The sequence below is a fragment of the Megalops cyprinoides genome, chromosome 1 (genome assembly GCF_013368585.1).
Source record: "Megalops cyprinoides isolate fMegCyp1 chromosome 1, fMegCyp1.pri, whole genome shotgun sequence".
NCBI classification, from domain to species: domain Eukaryota; kingdom Metazoa; phylum Chordata; class Actinopteri; order Elopiformes; family Megalopidae; genus Megalops; species Megalops cyprinoides.
Genome location: NC_050583.1, coordinates 12,847,853 through 12,866,835, shown reverse-complemented (window position 1 = coordinate 12,866,835; position 18,983 = coordinate 12,847,853). Strand labels below are relative to the sequence as shown.

The window sequence follows — 18,983 nt, the reverse complement described above, 5'->3', positions numbered from 1 at the left end:
GGAGGGGTGATGAAGGTGTGAAGCAGGAAGGATCAGGTCTTTGATCCATACGGTGGGAACCAGGTGTTTGGGATGGGAAAATACTAGGCTGGTCGTTGCTCCGTGTGTCTGTGGTGTGGGCAGACTAGACCGGTAGGTGCTACAGGTGTCCTGGGTGGGGGGGGGCAGGGCAGTTTGTAGGAGCAGAAAGATGGTCAGGATTAATTTCTCGCTGCAGTTGAGTTTGTGTTAGCTTTTCGTTAATTTTGACAATCTAAAAAGCGTTATCGATATCTACAGTTGAAATGAATATTTGATAACTGGGATTTGATCATTGGGAGTCAGAATCATATTTGTTGCGAGTAAAGAATCTACAGTAGTAAGGCGAACCGCGCATGCGTAAAGCCGTGGCGCTTCCTTGCAACTCTTTGCATCAGCAGTGGGTCGGGTCGGGTAGGTGACGTCAGCGAGACAAGACAGCAAGGTGTTATAAATCCTCATGAATAGGGCACATAACTTTACACATGTATTTAGTAGCTTACGCCTTATATAACTGGATGTAAAACTGTTACTTCTGCGAAGGAGTGAGGTTGGCAAATTGTGCTTAGCGTGGTTTGAAGGTATGTAACAGTAATCGCAATGACTGTTATAACTAGTAGAATTCAAAGTAGCGCATTCATGAAAAGCAACAACATGCAAGGCACAGTTGTAGGCTAATGACATGCAAGACACTGATTCAGACTGTTGACTAGTTTTAAATAGCTCCTTCAGAACGAGGAGATATATGTTGAATAATTCATGAGGAGGTGTGGTGGCCACGCGGATTAATATTAACGAGGCCATCGGTGCGTGGCTACAACCCTATTGGTATGTTATTGTAGCCTAGCTAGCTAGCAAAGTGAATGTCAGTTAGTTAACCAGTATCCCTGTGATTAGCTGAAGCGCGCTGGTATATTAGGAAGCATTTGGGCATGTGTACAATGAATACCTTGGCGGTTACGCTTCGTCTGCCACACATATGCAATTAACGTTAGCACATCTTTCGGAGAAACCGGTTGTGATCTTGCTTCCTTGTCAGCTGGTTAACTAGTCTAGCAACTTGGTCGTAAGCATATAGCTGTAGCTAGCTAGCTAGCTTCCTTGCAAGTTTGCTAGCTGCAATCATTTACCCATCCGGCTAGCTATTTACTGAGCCTAGATATATAACGTTAACCCTAGACAAGAGATTTGTTGTTTTCTGTGTGTACAAGGTTGGAGGGGATGGCGACAACAGAGCCGAGTCTAAGTCCGGGTCCAGTACCCACAGCTGAGTCCCTTGTTCCCGCTTGCATGTTTGCGCCGGACCGTGGATGTGGGGAGGACGCGTCCGGAACAGAAGACTGTGAGGACGGCGAGACGTTCAACGGCGAGGCCGCGGATCACTTAGACTTTACCAGCAAGGTAGGCCGCATGTCATGTAGCTCGTTATTGCTGACGTTTTTAATGATAACATATGTCGGCTTTCATGTGTGTTGCCCGTATATTTCCATTATTGTAATGTGTAGGTAGTGGTTTTAACAGATGTAGTTAAGTAGTGGCGCTCAAACACGTCAACCCTTGTTTAGCTAGCCAGTATTTACCTATGGTTAGCTAGCAACTTGGTGTTGCACAAATGAATGACACGTCTTGAGTCGTGGTGCAGTGTACTACTTAGTGAGAGCTTGCTAAATTACCGTTTTCTACCTAGGTAACTATATATGGTAATGACAGTGACAAGAATATAATTCAACGCTTTAATGTGTTTAGCTCGTTAATTGGGTAACACGAAGTGGGAACATGACTAGCTGTACTTTCAAAAAAGTTGAATTTTGAATGAAGCTACATTTCTTTGGTATTTTAACCTATCTGGCCAGAGTTTTTGCAATACTGCTGTCATTATCAAGTGTTAGAGTAAGTTGAGGTAGTTTAGCAAAGTGGCTAAAGTGCTAACCACTAGTGCTAAATACAGCAAGTCTAGATTTGTTCGAATTAAAGTATCAGTTCCTTATACAACGCTAAATGATAACAAACAGCAACTGATATCAGAGTTCACCTTGGGAGTTCAAGACCTAAATGAATGATAGCAAGTGCTAATTTGATTTGAGTTCGCTGCAGTTGTCCCACGGGCTATTTACATACCCCAGATTGTAACATGACGCCAAAGACACGTTGCCGGCTATATACATTGCTGTTTTATAGAAGGGAATCCTGTTGGACACTATCGGTAGCTAACAAGCAAACCTCTAATTTTCTCAACGACCGTAACTTAACTCGTGACTGCCATCATTTACCACTTTGATGATTTACATGGACTCGAGCAAAAGAGTACATAATAGAGTCCATAAACTTCTTTCTATTTGTTGTATTTTATACCTCTTTATTTATTTTATTCAATTTATTCTTTTGTTGTTTTGATGTGTGCCGGACGGTGCAGTTGTGACACTCAAATTTCCTTCGGGATTAATAAAGTATTTCTTATTCTTAATACTCCCATGCGTGAGTCAAACAAGCTGGCAGTTGATCTGGCTTGACATTTGACATCAGGCACATTGTATCAATGTCTGCGTCAGGGCTGCTAGGGGACAAAAGTCCCAGCCTTTGCCAAACGGTGGCCGTTTCTCTCTTGTGATTTTCCCATTCTTTCCCAGCTTTTCGTGCGTGATTGGGGCTGTGGGGGGCCTCCCCTCTGTAGGTGATGTCACAATGCCCCGTATTGAACAAGTTCCAGAATTAGCAAACATGCAGTATCAGCTCACCGCTGTGGGGAATCCCAGACTGCCAGATCTGATGAAACTTAGGTGTAACTGGAAGGCTGTTATGCATAAAATGTTATTGTATTGTTGTATATGTTAAGATACAGTCACATTGCAGAAACCAGCGTGCCGTTTCACAGCTTGCTATGCTATGAAGGGTATCATTGACCATTTCCTTATCTTCATTCTCCAACATTAATCTGTGAACAATCTAATCAACACAAGGCATTATCTTTGAATTTACCCTGAATGATCATTTGATTGTTACTCAGCTTTGTTTTATCTAAAGGTGGATTTTATGAGATCAGCACTAAAGCATGAGTGAGGTTGAAAGACCAGCACTCACCATGTGACATGAGAAATGCTAGGAAGGGCAGAGTTGGCAGCGTGATCACAGATAAATTGCAGACACACTGGAGCACCTTGATTATGAACCTGTCACACTGGAAAGGTCAGAGCGGGAGATCTCATTTCAAAGCAAATAAGACCCTTTCCGAACCCCTGAAGAATGCAAGTTCATGTCGAGCGCCAACAGCTCATCAGCTAATTCATTTTGTTGCCTGTTTAGTTAATGGACTGAATCCATATTGAAATACACTATATGGACAAAAGTATTTGGCCACACCTGTTTTTCAGGGTTTGGGCTAGGCCCCTGATCTCCAGTGAAGGGCAATCTTAATGCTTCAGCATACCAAGACATTTTGGACAATGCTATGCTTCCAACTTTGTGGCAACAGTTTGGGGAAGGCCCTTTTCTATTCCAACATGACTGTGCCCCAGTGCACAAAGCAAGGACTATAAAGACATGGTTTGATGAGTTTGGTGTGGAAGAACTTGACTGGGCCGCACAGGGCCCTGACCTCAACCCCATCAAGCACCTTTGGGATGAACTGGAACGGAGATTGCGAGCCAGGCCTTCTCGTCCAACATCAGTGCCTGACCTCATGTATGCTCTACAGAATGAATGGGCACAAATTCCCACAGAAACACTCTTGAAGAAAGCCTTGCAAGAAGAGTGGAAGCTGTTATAGCTGCAAGAGGAGGACCAACTCCATATTAAAGTATATGTATTTGAATACAATGTCATTACAATGTAATGGTCAGGCGTCTGAATACTTTTGTCCATATAGTGTATCTTTGATACTGAAATTAGTAAAGCTGAGAAGAATGGGCTCGAGCAGTCATCAGATGGACAGGCCTGTAGCATTGCTTCGTAAGCCTGGTATCGACGTGTGTGGGAAAAGTGACAGCTGTGGGTCCTGAAGGGGCTGAGTGGTGTGATGGAGGGGGGGAAAAAAACGCGGTGCTTTTCTCACCCTGCGTCACACTGTGCATTCACGTGTGAGTGAGCTCGCACAGAGATCTATAACATGCATGTATGGCTCTGTCACAGTCTGCGGTATGAGTGTGCCTGTGCCACAGCAGGTGTGGCAATGATGCATGAAGAACCTTTAAGGGGAGTTGTCCAGGTGAATGAAATGATATTTGATGCACTTGCTGAAATGAGTCAGTCTGTTCTATCATTAAGCAGTTATGCTCCTTTCATTGTGCTGATGTTTTTTTTTTTGTTCCCCACCCCAAACAGAACAAGAACACTAGTATATACACTGTGTCATTTTGTCTGGTAAACTCTTTATTATATTTACATTTATGAATTTGGCAGATGCTTTTATCCAAAGCAACTTACAAGTGAGAGGTTACAGTTCTTTACAATGTTATCCATTTATACAGCTGGATATTTTCACTGAGGCAATTGTGGGTTAAGTACCTTGCTCAAGGGTGCAGCAGTGTCCCCGCGGGGATCGAACCGGCAACCTTACGGTTACAAGTCCTGCTTCTTAAGCACTATGCTACACAGCTCAAGTTAACGTCATGCTCTGCCAAATTCTTAAAGAGCATTAATGCGCCCTGAGGCTGTTTTTGCACAGTGAGGATTCTTGGGCCTACAGGGTCATGTCGGTTAGAACACGACCAATGTGCTCCATCCTCCTTCACAACCATTTTACTGTTGTTTAATATTCAGAACATAAACACCTTCATTCTGAGGTCTGCTGTTGAATATCTCATTCTTTGTAATTGTCTGGTAAAACATTGGATTCAAACTCTTTTCATGATGGGATTCCTGCTTGTGAAACCAAGGAACGGACTATTCAAACAAGGTTGCACTTGGAAGGTAAAAATGGCAACTTGCTGACCCTGGTGGAACAGAGACGAAGGGAATATGGATCAGGGTTGGTCTTTAAGCAATCGGTGAAAAGGAGGGAGAACCAGCGTTTATACAGGCTGATTAAACATGGGGAAGAGTTTAGGAAACATGCTGTGTGAGTGATTTAATTGAGGTCTGATGTTAATTTGTGCTGGAGGGCACAAGCTTCCTTTTTTAAGAACAAATGCAGGGGTGAGGAGAGGCCTTCCTGCTGAGTTATGTGAGGGCTCTCCCCATTTGTGCTAGAGCTGAAAATTTGTACTGAGATTAAGTATTGGAAACCATAACACTGTTTCTCTCACCATTTCCCTCTCTCCCTCTCTCTCTGTCTCTTACTCCCCCCTCCTTTTGTCTTTCTCTCCTTGTCTCTCCCTCTCTCCCTTTCTGTCCCTGAGAGTACAATCCAGTGACACAGTATTGCATTGACCCCTGCCATTGTCTGCTTGTCTCTCTGACCCATGGCAAAGGGGTTGGAGTGACCGCTGTAAAGCTGTAGAGTAACGGCATTCTCTCTGTCTCTCTCGTTGGCAGTTTGCACTGGTGAGCCCCAGCGGGGAGCAGTATGACTCGTTACTACGGCAGCTCAGGGAGCGCATGGAGGAGGGCTGTGGCGAGACCATCTACGTGGTGGGAGTGGGCTCAGGTGAGAAAGGTCCTGTCTGGTTTCCCTGCCGGCACCTGCCCTGATCTCCATCCCTCCTGCATACCGCGTCACAGCCCCGTCAACACGAACACAGCAATGGAGCTCACAAGCACAGTGGGACGGGGTGTGCGGTGGACGAAGGAGACACAGCACGCCCTGCCATTGGCCTTCGCATGTGTCGAGTTTAATGGGTGAAGCCCTCAGGGAGACGCTGACCCTCTCCACCGCATAACAGTTTACTGGAAGCCATTTTGCGTATTTCAGAGCAGTGCGTTCCACCCGCTAGAACCCGTCAGGAAAGAATCGGCACTTTCTAATTGGCGAGCTTTGTGGACAATGGCATACAAAGCCCAGATAAACTGTACCACTTGAAAGTCAAATGAATGCTGACGCCTGTGATTTTTTTGCAAGAGGGGTGCTGTGCGTTTAAGGTCAATGAGGAGCTGCTGGACTCATGATTCTCGCTATAATGCACCCCCTGCCTGTGCGTGCCTCAGCGTGCTGCCTGTGACCCAGGTGACACCCCAGGGCACTCTTCATTTAGCCTTTAACCTGCCAGCGCTCAGCCGAGCTCTCCCAGAAGAAGCAGGTCAGAGGGCAGGTCTGCTGAGGGCCTGTGGGTTTCTCCTTACTGCATGCCTGTCACACTAGCCTTGTTTTGACTCCCCATGGCTGCTCCTTAATCAGTGTATTGAGCTTCCCGGCAGTAACTGGAGATAATAGGCACCCACAGGGCCGTCCTCTGAAAAATTATTGTTCGTTCTCCTTGCAGTTATCTGTTAATGTGTATATCGAATTCAAACTCAAAATGAATTATAAGAGTTCTGGGAAAAAAAATAAAATCAATAAGAATGTGAAACTTAACTCCTGTTGGTAAATGAACACCCCAGGGAAAAAGTTATGTTTGATGAGCTTTACATGCACCAACTCTTACAAAGCACATTTTGTAAAAGTGTGTTCCTCACGCAACTACTCTAAGTGGCTTTTCAAACTTAACAGGGATAACGCGCCAATATCGTGTTACTTTTATTCGTGATCGCATGTGCTACGTGAAGGGACACTCCGGCCCACGGACCTGCACACGCACTGTGAGCCCCCGTTTCTGCACACGCTAGCCACATGTCTGACCCAGGCCAGCCAGCAGGCCAGAGCGTCAGTGTGGACGGAGCTGATTCGGGCCAGCTGAACCCTGGTTTATCTCTCCTTGTTCTCTCTTCCTCTGCTAGTCCAATTTGAAAGTGGTTTTGTTCACCCTTATTGTTGAGGTCCTTGCAAGGCCATTAGGGCAAGATACTTACAGTGTGTAAGGATGAACCCTCATCATAGTATCAGTCCTTGTGATACAGGAGCAAGGACATGGGTGCAGAATAGCAAGCACCACATTAGTGATAAAGCGTTGAGCTGAGAAAGAATGCCACAGAAGACATGCAACCAATCTGATGCCAAGTGTTTATATGGTGCTTAACGTGGTGATGAGGGAAAGCTTTCCTAATCTCATAGAAGGTGTAAGCGCAACTGTAAGAGCATTGGTAATGTACAGCATTAAGTTTCACCAATCTTCTGTAGGCTTGTTTTTGTCTTAATTTTGAACAGACCAATGTGGTCATCTCCTAAATGCATGCTATTAGTCTTTCTCAAACACCATTTTTTGGTTTGCAGTCAGTTTTTTAAAACATTTTCCACAATGGTTCAGTCTTTGTTTACAAGTGGCAGTGTCAAGGGCATCCTAAAATAGATTTGTATAATTGGCATATTGTTCCTCTCGATTGTTAATGATTAGTTATAGTCCATATTTTTGATTTATTGTGATTGCTTTTCCCCATTTAAACATCACAAAGTCATTTGTGGCCAGTTCTAGCCAGAGTTTGTGTTTGCCAGCAAGCCTCTACATCCTCCCCCTCCATTCCAGATGGGGGTGACTACGGGCTGAATGAGAGTGACATGGAGGCGTCGGTCGCCACGGTGAGATCTCTAAGCGAGCAGCTGGGGGCCGACCTCATCCTGCTGCGAGAGCGGAACGAGACAGGGGGGCGTGTTCGCGACTACCTCATCCGCCGCCGGGTGGGCGAGACCGACTTCCTGGAGGTCAGGTGAGAAGGACGGGGCGGGGCGAGCTTCCTGTCCACAGGCAGTCATCAGACAGAGGGGATGTTAACAATACATTTACATTTATTCATTTGGCAGACACTTATATCCAAAGTGACTTACAAGCGAGACAGAGTACAACACAAGCATAAGTCATATATGGAGTCACAATATTAGAAGTGCTGCATGACCAAGTTTCAATAGTTGGCCAGACAAGGTACAAGCTAGCTGGTAGAGACACAAGTGCATTAAACCATTACATTTTTTTAAAAGAAAACATAGATTAGGACATAAGGAGTTTAGGGCATAAGGAATTGCTTTAGGTCACTGATTCTCAATCCTGCTCCTGGGGCCCCCCTGCTCCGCACGTTTTCCATCTTTCCCTGCTCTACCTACCTGACTGAACTCATCAGTGGCACTTTTGATTAGCTGTGCACACCTGATTTACCTGTGTTTGCAGCAAGGATAGATGGAAGATATGCAGGACGGGGGGCTCCAAGAGTAGGATTGAGAAACACTGTGTGGTAGTGATTCAGGTGACCGGGTGAGTGCGGAAGAGCTTCCAGCGCTTGAGTCACCTCTGTACGTCACCTCTGTCCGTCAGGGTGGCGGTGGTGGGGAACGTGGACGCGGGTAAGAGCACCCTGCTGGGCGTTCTGACCCACGGCGAGCTGGACAACGGCCGCGGCTTCGCCCGGCAGAAGCTGTTCCGCCACAAGCACGAGATGGAGAGCGGCCGGACCAGCAGCGTGGGCAACGACATCCTGGGCTTCGACCAGGAGGGCCAGGTGGTCAACAAGCCCGACAGCCACGGCGGCAGCCTGGACTGGACCAAGATCTGCGAGAAGTCCTCCAAGGTCATCACCTTCATCGACCTGGCGGGACACGAGAAGTACCTGAAGACCACGGTGTTCGGCATGACGGGCCACCTACCGGACTTCTGCATGCTCATGGTGAGGAAGGGAGGGAGGAGGGAGGCAGGAGGGGAAGAGTGGGTGGGAGAGCAGGAAGGAGGAAGGAGAGAAATGCCGTGTTGATCCTTTATTTTCCCCAGCAAGTCCCACTGAGATTGATATCTCCTTCCCAAGGGAGACGTAGTGAGTGAGACTGCTGACGGTCAGTCTGAAAGTGAAACAAACAGGCATGCAAGTCCTTATCCAGAGCTACATTTCTGTCTTACATCATACACTACCTGTCAAAAGTTTTAGAACACCTCTATTTTTCCAATTTATTGAAATTTAAGCGGTTCAAGTCCAGTGAATGACCTGAAATGGAACAAAAGGAAGCCGTAAACTGCCAGAGGTTAAAATAAGTTTAGGTTACCAAAAACTAAAAATAATGTAAATTTCAGAGTTATAAAAAATCCTTTTTCAGGGAACAAATAATGGGTTAACAACTTACAGCTTTTCTGCAGCAATGGAAGTAAATTAAGCCTTGAAAGTTGATGCAAACAATTCCTACAGGCGTCCCGACTTTTGTTGACAGACAGAACATGATAACCCTTAAAAGTGTAGGTCTTTCCTTTACAGAAATTGGGGGTGCTCTAAAACTTTTGACCGGTCGTGTACATTCATACAGCTGGATATTTAACCCAGTCCTAGGATCCAAGTGCAATGCTCCTCCTGGCAGTCGAACTGTCAACCCGTGTGTCATGAGCCCTGGTCCTTCCCACTCTGGCACTATACACAGCAATGGAAAAGGCAAATTACATACCTCATTTTCTAACTCACTGATTTCCCTCACCCATTTCTTTCTTTGTCTCCCTTTGACTTTGTGCAGGTGGGCAGTAACGCTGGCATTGTTGGCATGACGAAAGAGCATCTAGGCCTGGCACTGGCCCTTAATGTGCCTGTCTTTGTGGTCGTTACCAAGATAGACATGTGTCCGGCCAACATCTTACAAGGTGAGAGAAGTGGCCTTCATACTACTGTCACGTCTGTGATTCATATCGGTCCCATTACTGCAGTGAAAGCAGTGGTTTTCTGGTGAGCTGGAAATAGAGGATGTGCAAGTCTTACCTTTAATCCAGTCACTGGTTTCAGCTGTTTCTGTTTACCTTCCTCAATTAACAATCAAATAGTTAATTTGCTGAATATCCAACACAAGTAGGTATAGCTATGTATAACGTTATTTTTCCTTACATCATAAAATTGTGGTATTTATAGTATCCAGGTTATTTGAGCTTGTGGGTAAATGCACTCTCTGTCTGTGATGGAATTCAGGGAATGTTGACAAAGTAAATATCCATTAATCCGATCTTTGCAGATTGGGAAGTTTAATATTCATGAAGAAGTTTTCAGCAAACAGAAGTTTGTATGCTTGCCATTATTACTCAAATCTGGTCTGCTGTTGAGAGAGGAAAAGTTAAAAGTATGGTTCTTTGAATTTCAATTGATTTTACTCAAACTTAATATTGTCATTTATATTCTGTAATTGTCATTTATGTACTGTGATGAAGATATGTTATAATTTGACAAAATTAAAAGAAAATTTGGGATTATTTTCTCATTAATTATACAGGTAATTGCTTTTCTTGTTAATCAAACAGACAGTCTTGTGAAACTGTCATTCTACACATTACTTCGCAGAATTGAAATGATGAATTATAGGATTAAGTTTAGTAGAAGAGGAAGGAGAAGAGGATAGGGTAGGAAGAGGATGTTAAATGTATATCGTGCCTGCTTTGAGCTCTGTGCTGTAAAAGCTAGAATGCATTCTTCAGAAACTCTGATGTTTTTTTTTCTTAATTTTTTCCGTTTTCTCCCCAATTTGAAATGGCCAATTCCCCGAATTTTGGAATGCCCAATTTGTCATCGATGTTCCGTCCCATTGCACAACCCCCACTGCCAATCTGGGAGAGCGTGGACAAGCACGTGCCCTCCTCCGAGACACGTGATGTCAGCCGCTGCTTGTTTTTGCACTGCAGTCCACAAGCTAAGCTAGCACAGAGATGAGTCTGAGGAAGACATTTCATATGCAGCTTTGGCACGTGGACCACAGGCGCCCGATCGACCAGTAGGGGTCGCTGTTGCTAATGGGACCGAAGCCCCTGCCGACGTACCCACCCCTATCCCCAGCGGAACAAAACCAATGTGTTCCGCCTGTGAGCTCCCGGTCACTGTCGGCTAGTGACACGGCTGGGATCGAACCCGGGCCGTAGCATTCAGTCTACACTAGGAATGAGTGCTTTTACCGACTGAGCCACTCGGGAGCCCCAGAAACTCTGATGTTTAATGAGCATTTAAAATGCAGATTATTCATGAATCAGATTGATGGATATCAATATGTCATCAATAACCAAAGGTAATTACACACAAATCCAAATAATCTGGATATAAGAAAATGCTGCACAGGTTTAAGGTGTAAAGAATACTAATGATATCTAAGTAAAATTGGTCCACATTGTACCTATTGGTATTGATTATATAGTAAATTAACTGTTCACTGAGGAAAGTGAATGGAAACAGTTGCCGCAAATGATTGGCTTAAAGGTGAGGCGTGCACCTCCTCTTCCCAGCTCAACAGCTACCACTTAGTGCAAGGTGTGTAAAACTCATGGCATAGAGAAATCACACCAGGCAGATAGAACGGGATTCATTTGGTCTTGTTATATGATGCCGTTTAATCTAATTTGAGTGAAACTGAGCTCATAAGTAAACTTACAGCTCAGTAAAACATTCTCAGGAGAAAAGAAGCGCAGGCTGCATACTCATTTTATGAGAGCTGGTATTTTTCTTAAATTATTTAAAATGTTAATGTGATGTGTGCGGGGGAGAAAGAACAGATCCCTGTGTGCCAAAGTGTGTGTCCCTGCTGTTTTGAAAGGGGAGTTGTGCCCGTGTGTATGAAGTGTGAATTTGTGTGTGCCGTCCCCCAGAGACCCTGAAGCTATTACAGAGGTTACTCAAGTCCCCAGGGTGCCGGAAGATTCCTGTTCTGGTGCAGAACAAAGATGATGTCATCGTCACCGCCTCCAACTTCAGCTCAGAGAGGTAGCGTCACACTGCAGTGCCCTAATGCTAGCAGCTCATCATAGCATCTATTATTTACTGGTCTATTTACTCTGTTGTGTCTGGTGGTACTTGCTGTCAAAGCAAGCAGCCAAAACAACTCAGAAATGTGTAGCCACTTGTTTTCCCTTTCTTCTAGAACAAACCTGAGTGGTCTAGTCAGGTTTCTCGACAGTCTTCCTTGTTTCTTTTGTGAATTGTTGTGTGTATGTGTGTTCGCAGGATGTGTCCCATCTTCCAAATCTCCAACGTGACGGGGGAGAACATGGACCTGCTGAAGATGTTCCTTAACCTGCTCTCCTCCAGAACGTCCTACAGCGACGAGGAGCCCGCTGAGTTCCAGATCGACGACACCTACTCCGTACCGGTACGTCTGACGGAGGCGCACGGACGCAGACGCACACAGTGAAAACGCGCACGCACACACATCCAGTGACATCCCTCCATCCATTCCCGTGTCCTGATTTCCCGTGTCCTGATTTCCCTCAGGGAGTGGGCACAGTGGTATCAGGGACTACGTTACGCGGATTGATACGACTGAACGATATCCTGTTGCTCGGCCCTGACCCCCTCGGCAACTTCGTCCCCATCGCTGTCAAATCCATCCACCGTAAGAGGATGCCGGTAAAGGAGGTGAGGGGGGGTCAGACAGCCTCCTTCGCCCTCAAAAAGGTCAGCCTCTCGTTGCTTTGGGCAGCGCATTCTTGTTTTTTCCGCTCGGGTCAGCGTTGCTATCGCGCGTCTCTGCTGCAGTAGTTTCTCTGTCTTGCTGATAGAACATCTGTCTCTGTGTGTGGACATGGATTTAGCCTTGCTTTGGGTTTGTATGTCACGCCTTTCCTCATTCATCCCTTCAGATCAAGCGTTCCACCATCAGGAAAGGCATGGTGATGGTGTCTCCCAAGCTCAGCCCGCAGGCATCATGGGAGTTTGAGGCTGAGATCCTGGTGCTGCACCACCCCACCACCATCTCGCCAAGATACCAGGCCATGGGTGAGCCTGCCACACACTGCATTACTGCTGTATTTTAATACTGCCGCACTGCCTTTTTGCCATACTTCAGTACCGCTGAACTGCAATACCACCCAGCCATGGGTTCGTCTTCCACACTGCAGTGCTGACAGCCCCATCTCTCTACCATCTCAGCCACATATACGGCCAAGTATAAGTCTGTGACACAGAAAAAGAGGTTCCCAGGGAAGGTTGGCTGTGTGTGAATTGTAGCTCCTGCACCCTATAAAACTTTCTCTGAAATACTCAAACATTGATACTGTCTCTTATCCAATTCTCCCACGTACTAAAGCAGACTTTGGAACTGTCTGTCACCTTTATTTTCCAGTACTGGTGCACTGTATTGGTGACAGGGAATAACGCCGTCTCCTCTGAATCCTAGCATCTGGGTGATGAACAGAGGGACTGTGGCAGTTGTCTACCTCTTAAATGGCACCTGGGTGTTTTTATGAGAAAATAAAACCGAGGGAAGGTGTTAGATAGGATGCACCGATCATTTAGAAGTCAGAGCTCTTGAGTGCCAGTGCCTTGAATATGGTACAGCCAACTGAACCATTTCCCTGGGGTTCCGTTTCTGATATCCGGTGACCTTTTCCTGAAATATGAACATTTCCAAATTAATATGAGATATGGAAGTTAAAGGAAATTAAAAAGCCGCTGAGTCTTTCAGATGAGTGCTTTATATACCTTTTACAGCCCTTTGAGTAGGCGAAGTGAAAGATATTTGGTTAACCCAAACCCTGAAAGTTACATCCAAGTCCAAAATAAAACTTGGATTGCACCAGCATCTCAGTTCTGACTGCAGCCTCTCATCTATTTTGGGTCTAAACTGAAAGCACTTTTGCGTGAAGGGAAAAATTGGTCATTTTCGGGATGAGTTCAGATTGCAACTTGCAAAGCGTCAGTTGAAAAATATTTTTGCCCTGACTCTAAAAACAGCTAAACATTACTGATTAGATGGCTGTTGAGTAACTGTGTACCAGTATTTTGACTGACGCCCAATTCTGATTGCAGTCACCTGTCTGTAGACTGAGCCCCATCCACCCTCTCTCACAGTCAGCATTATCTGTGGCTGTCAATACACAAACACACGCATATCCATACACATACACACACACACACACACACACACACAGACACACAGACACACAGACACACAGACACACAGACACACAGACACACACACACACACACACACACACACACACAGACACACAGACACACACACACACACACACACACACACACACACACACACACACACACACAGACACACACACACACACACACATTCAATTTCCGTGTGGGGGACTGCTATTGTACTCTTAAGATGGGTGTTTAAAGTGCTTCGGTTGTATAAATTGGTAGTGTAAACTCTAAGTTATGCGAGTCACGCTGGATAAGAGTGTCTGCTTAATGTATCGATGCGCCAGCATTTGCAAACCTCCGGCCTGCCTTTATGTCTGCGTGTCCCAGTGCACTGCGGCAGCATCAGGCAAACGGCCACCATCCTGACCATGAACAGGGACTGTCTCCGCACGGGGGACAAGGCCACCGTGCACTTCCGCTTCATCAAGACCCCCGAGTACCTGCACACGGAGCAGAGGCTGGTGTTCAGGGAGGGCCGGACCAAGGCCGTGGGCACCATCACCAAGGTTAGGGGTCGGAGCCACGGGAAACCCAAGCTCTCTCTTACCGACAGGAAGGGGCTCGGACAGAGTGGATACAGGGAGGACGGTGACAAGGGGCTGGATATGATATTTCAAATCTGACTCATCGATTGATATGAGACTTTCAGACTGTCACATCTTAAAAAAAAAATACGTGACTGGCAATGAAAAGATATGAAATAAAAAATGTTAGCAAAAAGTCAAAGAATTTTATTGTGTGCCTCAGGGGTTCCCAACTCCCATACTGTTGCTGATTGGCTGCCAGGAAAGCAAATATTCCTCAGTTCATAGAGAATTGTCAGTTTGAAAGTACATGGTTAATCAATAACAGATTTTCTAAATCAGCACATTGAATTTGGTCCAAGTTTGAGGTCTCGGCCTGAAATTCAAAACATCAAGAGACCTTGCTGCTCTCTCACCACTAGGTGGCAGCAACACCCTGGACTCACATTGTGTTTTTAAGCCGATCAGTTTAAAGAGAGCACTTAGTACTACCGATTTTTTTTTTTTTGTGATGAGGTAAATCCATTAGCCAGCCTATGGCTATGCAAGAGGATGCTTAACCTGAAATAACCTCATAAAGTGATCTGATTTAACAACTTGAATTTAATTTAGGGTTAATTTACTCTGCTCACGTTCTCAAAATATTTCAGAGGAAAGGATAACATAAATTTGCCTATCAAGCCAGCTGGATTTTTTAGTGATTTTAAACACAGAAAACTAATATGATCATATCCTTGAAATAACCAGCTCAGCTTTAGAAACAATTCATGCATTTACATCAAAGATCATGCATCTACATTTTAACAATTCATAGTTAAACTGCTACTCAAGCACATTTCAGAAAAATGGATTTGTAGACAACAATGTGAATACATTTACAAATAGTATTTACAAGTAGCCAGTAGAATAGTGAGTATGCAAGAAGCTTGATGGTGCTGTTGCTGTTGATCACATTTCAGCTTTTGCAGTCAACCAATAACCTGCCCTCCAATGCCAAGCCCCCACAAATGAAGATGCAGTCCACCAAGAAAACCCCGCCTCGACGGGAGGAGGGGTCTGCGCCAGCCAATGAGGAAGCAGCACCCGTGGGGCGACCAGCCAGTCCACACACAGCACAGCTACAAGTGAGTGGGGGCCAGGCAAGGCGTTTTTGCTCAGACTTGCGCATTGCCAGATATACATATGCCACTGAGAGCTGAAATACGATCCGTCGTTTTTGTAAGCTGTAGAGGGAGGGTGATGCTGTTGAATTAAAGTGGGAAGTTAGCGATGGGGGTAAGAAAAAGACACATTGAAAGACTGAACATACAGTGGGGGTGGAGGGTGCATGGGGGAGGAGGAGGAGGAGGAGAAGGAAGAGGAGGAGAAGGTTGAGAGCTAAAGATTGTGAGTTAAAGACTTTACCCCCCATCGGCAAACGCTGACGGTCGGAGCAAGTGTGTTTAGCCTCGCCTGTAGATTAGGCTCCATCAGCCTCTGTCTGTGTGGGCCTGATTACTGCTTGCTTCCAGCCCCCCTTATCTCTCCAGCAGCTTCTTCTGTCTGCTCCAATCTGCCAGCTAATCTCTCTGTTTCTCTCGCTGCCTGTTTCCCCTGCTCCTACCCACCTCTCCCCCCCCCCCCCCCCCCGCTTTTCCCGTCCCCGGTGTTCCCTCGCTCTCCTTTGACTCCACTTTGTTTTCCATCCTCCCCTTTCTGTGTAATTTTCCATGCCCCCCCCCCCCCCACCCACCCCAACTCCGACACATTACCATTGTTCTGCCTCACCCTTTATCCTAAATACCCCGCCCCAACGTTGCTCCGTCGCTGCCTCTCTCCCCACCGGCCTGCTCCTCTCCCTCGTTGCTTGCTGCGTTAGACAGTGGGGGAGGAAGACGCGCAGAGTAAAGATGGAAATAAAGAGAACAAGGTAAAAAAAAAAAAACATGCAGCGCACTCCTCGTGTCTCCCAGTGCACGCACGTTCTGCCCCGAAAGATTTACTTGTACTCCGTGTACATCACTGCCAAACAAGTGGCTAAAAGGGGACAGCGGTGTGGTGTAGTGTTAAGGAGCAAGGCTTGTAGCCAAAAGGCTCCTGGTTAGATTCCCCGCCGGGGCCACTGCTGCTGTACCCTTCGGCAAAGTGCTTAACCCACGGTCGCCTCAGTAAATATACAGTCATATGAATTGATAAAACTGTGGCCTCTGCTAAATGACAATACATGTACTACAATGTGGTGTAATGTAAATGGTGCGACAGCCAAGCTGGAAGCGCGGAGCATTGCGCAGCCAGTTTTACTGAGATAAGAGCAGGCGCTGTCACTCAGGATGTTGTTGGGACAGCGGACTGCAGCAGTCTTTGAATCCCACTCTCAGAATACCTCTGCCCCACCCTGACCTCAGCACCCGACAGCTGCCGCGAGCGGGCAGTTACGGTACATTTCCATGATGCGTGCATGCAAAAGGTGCCACCTGTTGCGGGAATGTGAACTGTGTATAGTGTCTCTGGCGGATCACGGGTAGCAGAGAGAAGCCAGTCATCATCAAGGCAGCTCCAGTCACGATGACTGATGCTTGTACGATGGAAATCAGATTATGGTATCTCCAACAGGCTAACGCAGTGGCCCTCTGTTGACTTCATTACGAATCAGCTGAAGTGCACGGGCACTTCGGGAACAGTAATGATCAGTTCAGGATTGATCCCGTTAATCTCAGGTGCTGTGACAGGCTGATTGATGTTAATCGCAGCGGGTTGTGCAGATGAGATGTTTTCTTTTACGGTTTCCTTTGTTGTTGTGTGATGAAATGCAGCAGGGCATGGATGTGATTTTTAATTTGCCTTTATTTCTCCCTTCAGCCAAAGTCTGGAGGAGGGGGCAGAAGACGAGGGGGCCAGCGTCACAAAGGCAAATCTCTGAGCAGCTCGACAGCAACCCCTGCTGGCGGAGTAGGGGGCTGTTAAACCCTAACTCCCCTCCTCCTCTCTTTTATATCTCAAATCTTTCCACGAAGCATCTCTATCCGCAAGTGCTGAGTTTAAAGCAGGACTGAGTTAACCACCCGACACAGCCATTGTGGACCTTTAGTTTTACTCAATTATAGCTCAAAACCATTTAACTTCATTCATAGTCCCGCCTCACTCTGTGACAGTTTGTGTTCATCTTCCAGGCAACAACCGATTCCACAGCACTCACAGACTAATCAGTTTTGTACTCACGCTAGTGTCTGTCCGACCCGCTCATCATCATCCTCGACCTCTGACCCGTCCTCATTGGACCATCTTAGCCTTCTGGGGCTGTGTCATCTCCAAACCTGTATTTCTGAACCGACTAATTTATTAAGATTTATTTATTAAAAAGAGAAGTCGTGTTTTCTGCTGTCCGGTTTATCTAGGAGAGTTGAGAAAGCCACTGCATCAAAGCTGCCCTTCCAGCCCCCAGGCCTCGCACCATGTCTGCCCTGTGGGGTATGCTCTGTGGAAAGCTGCTCTGGCAGCAGACCTCACCGAATGGCAGAGAGAAGGATGATCACAGACATACAGGGCATAGCCTTTGACTGTAAATGCTCCAACCTGTAGCAGCATTGAGCTCCAGGCAGGCCCCCTCTTTATTCTGTTCAGCCTAATACAGATTTGTAACTTTTATGTAAAACACTTTTTGGCAAACCCTTACTATGTTTTCACTCGCGGTATCAGTCCACTGCTGCCAGTGTGTCAGCCGACAGCCTGCTCTTAGACAAGGCTGTGGACCTGGAGCTGACAAAAGGGCCTATAGTAACTCTAAGCTCTAAGCAGGGCAGGCTCCAACACGACAGCGGTTCAGTCTCAAATCAAGCTGTTTTTGTGGCAGATTATCGTACGTGGCATACACTAGGCCCAAAGTGTTTCATCATCATAAAAGCTGGCTCTCATACTTGAACTCAGTGTTTCTGGTTGGAAAGAGAGCCAGCTCAATTATTCAGATTCCGCAGGTATCTAATCTGAACGCTCGGGAAAAATAGTCCCATTTATTGGCGAGAGTTGATTCACCTATCCACTCAATGGCTTGCACATTTGTTGCAATTACTCACAGCATCCCTAATAGACACTTGATACGTGTGCAATGAAAGAGCAATTACCTTTTCAGGATGAATGTATTTGTTAGCGACCAGTCGGGTATCTCGTTATATTAATTGAAGACTAAAACATACAGACAAGTGTGCCTTTTAAGAGAAGGCTCAAGTCAGTATTGACACAGTGGTGCAATTTGAAAGCTCTGTATGGACTTGAATACAGAATTGAATGTAGCTAAATTTGCATACATCATAAACAGATTTCTTCCTTGAACCATTAGTTTAGTAACAGTTAAATTATCCTAAAAGGAGTGGTGGCTTTTTAATGGAGTCTCTTGAATCATTGATTGTCGTAAAAGTTCATGTGAAAGTTATCTTCTGCACAATTTTTAGGAAAATAAAAGTTTTATATAGTGCTGTTTTGATTGCTAACCAAACCATCCTGTCAGGATAGTTAGCATTGCATTTTTCATGTAATGAGGTTAAAAAGGTTTTATACAAAAAGACATTTGATACAAATTAACACATTGTATAAAAAATGGAAGCCCATCTTGAAGACTGTCCAGTCTGTTAC

The 18,983-nt window shown here is 45.7% G+C and overlaps 1 protein-coding gene across 3 annotated transcripts; it reads left to right on the top strand.

The window, feature by feature from the left end:
* Nucleotides 1-462: 462 nt before the first annotated feature.
* Nucleotides 463-18,631, top strand: LOC118789369 (GTP-binding protein 1-like). Of its 3 annotated transcripts, none has more exons than XM_036545763.1 (14): nt 463-599; nt 1,230-1,419; nt 5,488-5,599; nt 7,509-7,689; nt 8,289-8,637; nt 9,464-9,587; nt 11,562-11,676; nt 11,917-12,061; nt 12,184-12,366; nt 12,552-12,687; nt 14,182-14,360; nt 15,338-15,502; nt 16,237-16,287; nt 17,217-18,631. In XM_036545763.1, the coding sequence occupies exons 2-14, from the start codon at nt 1,240-1,242 to the stop codon at nt 17,319-17,321; spliced, it is 2,025 nt and encodes a 674-aa protein (XP_036401656.1). In that variant the 5' UTR covers nt 463-599; nt 1,230-1,239; the 3' UTR covers nt 17,322-18,631. The 3 variants fall into 3 exon arrangements, with proteins under 3 accessions (XP_036401656.1, XP_036401663.1, XP_036401672.1); XM_036545770.1 differs by lacking the exon at nt 463-599 and adding an exon at nt 829-846; XM_036545779.1 differs by lacking the exons at nt 463-599; nt 16,237-16,287 and having other exon boundaries at nt 887-1,419.
* The last annotated feature ends 352 nt before the right edge of the window (nt 18,632-18,983 follow it).

Bases quoted from the DNA above. Each gene is read 5' to 3' on its own strand.
- LOC118789369 (XM_036545763.1), top strand. From the start codon at position 1,240: ATGGCGACAACAGAGCCGAGTCTAAGTCCGGGTCCAGTACCCACAGCT. The intron at 7,690-8,288 runs GTGAGAAGGACG...TCTGTCCGTCAG, and splicing joins ACCGACTTCCTGGAGGTCAG to GGTGGCGGTGGTGGGGAACG. The intron at 9,588-11,561 runs GTGAGAGAAGTG...GCCGTCCCCCAG, and splicing joins TCCGGCCAACATCTTACAAG to AGACCCTGAAGCTATTACAG.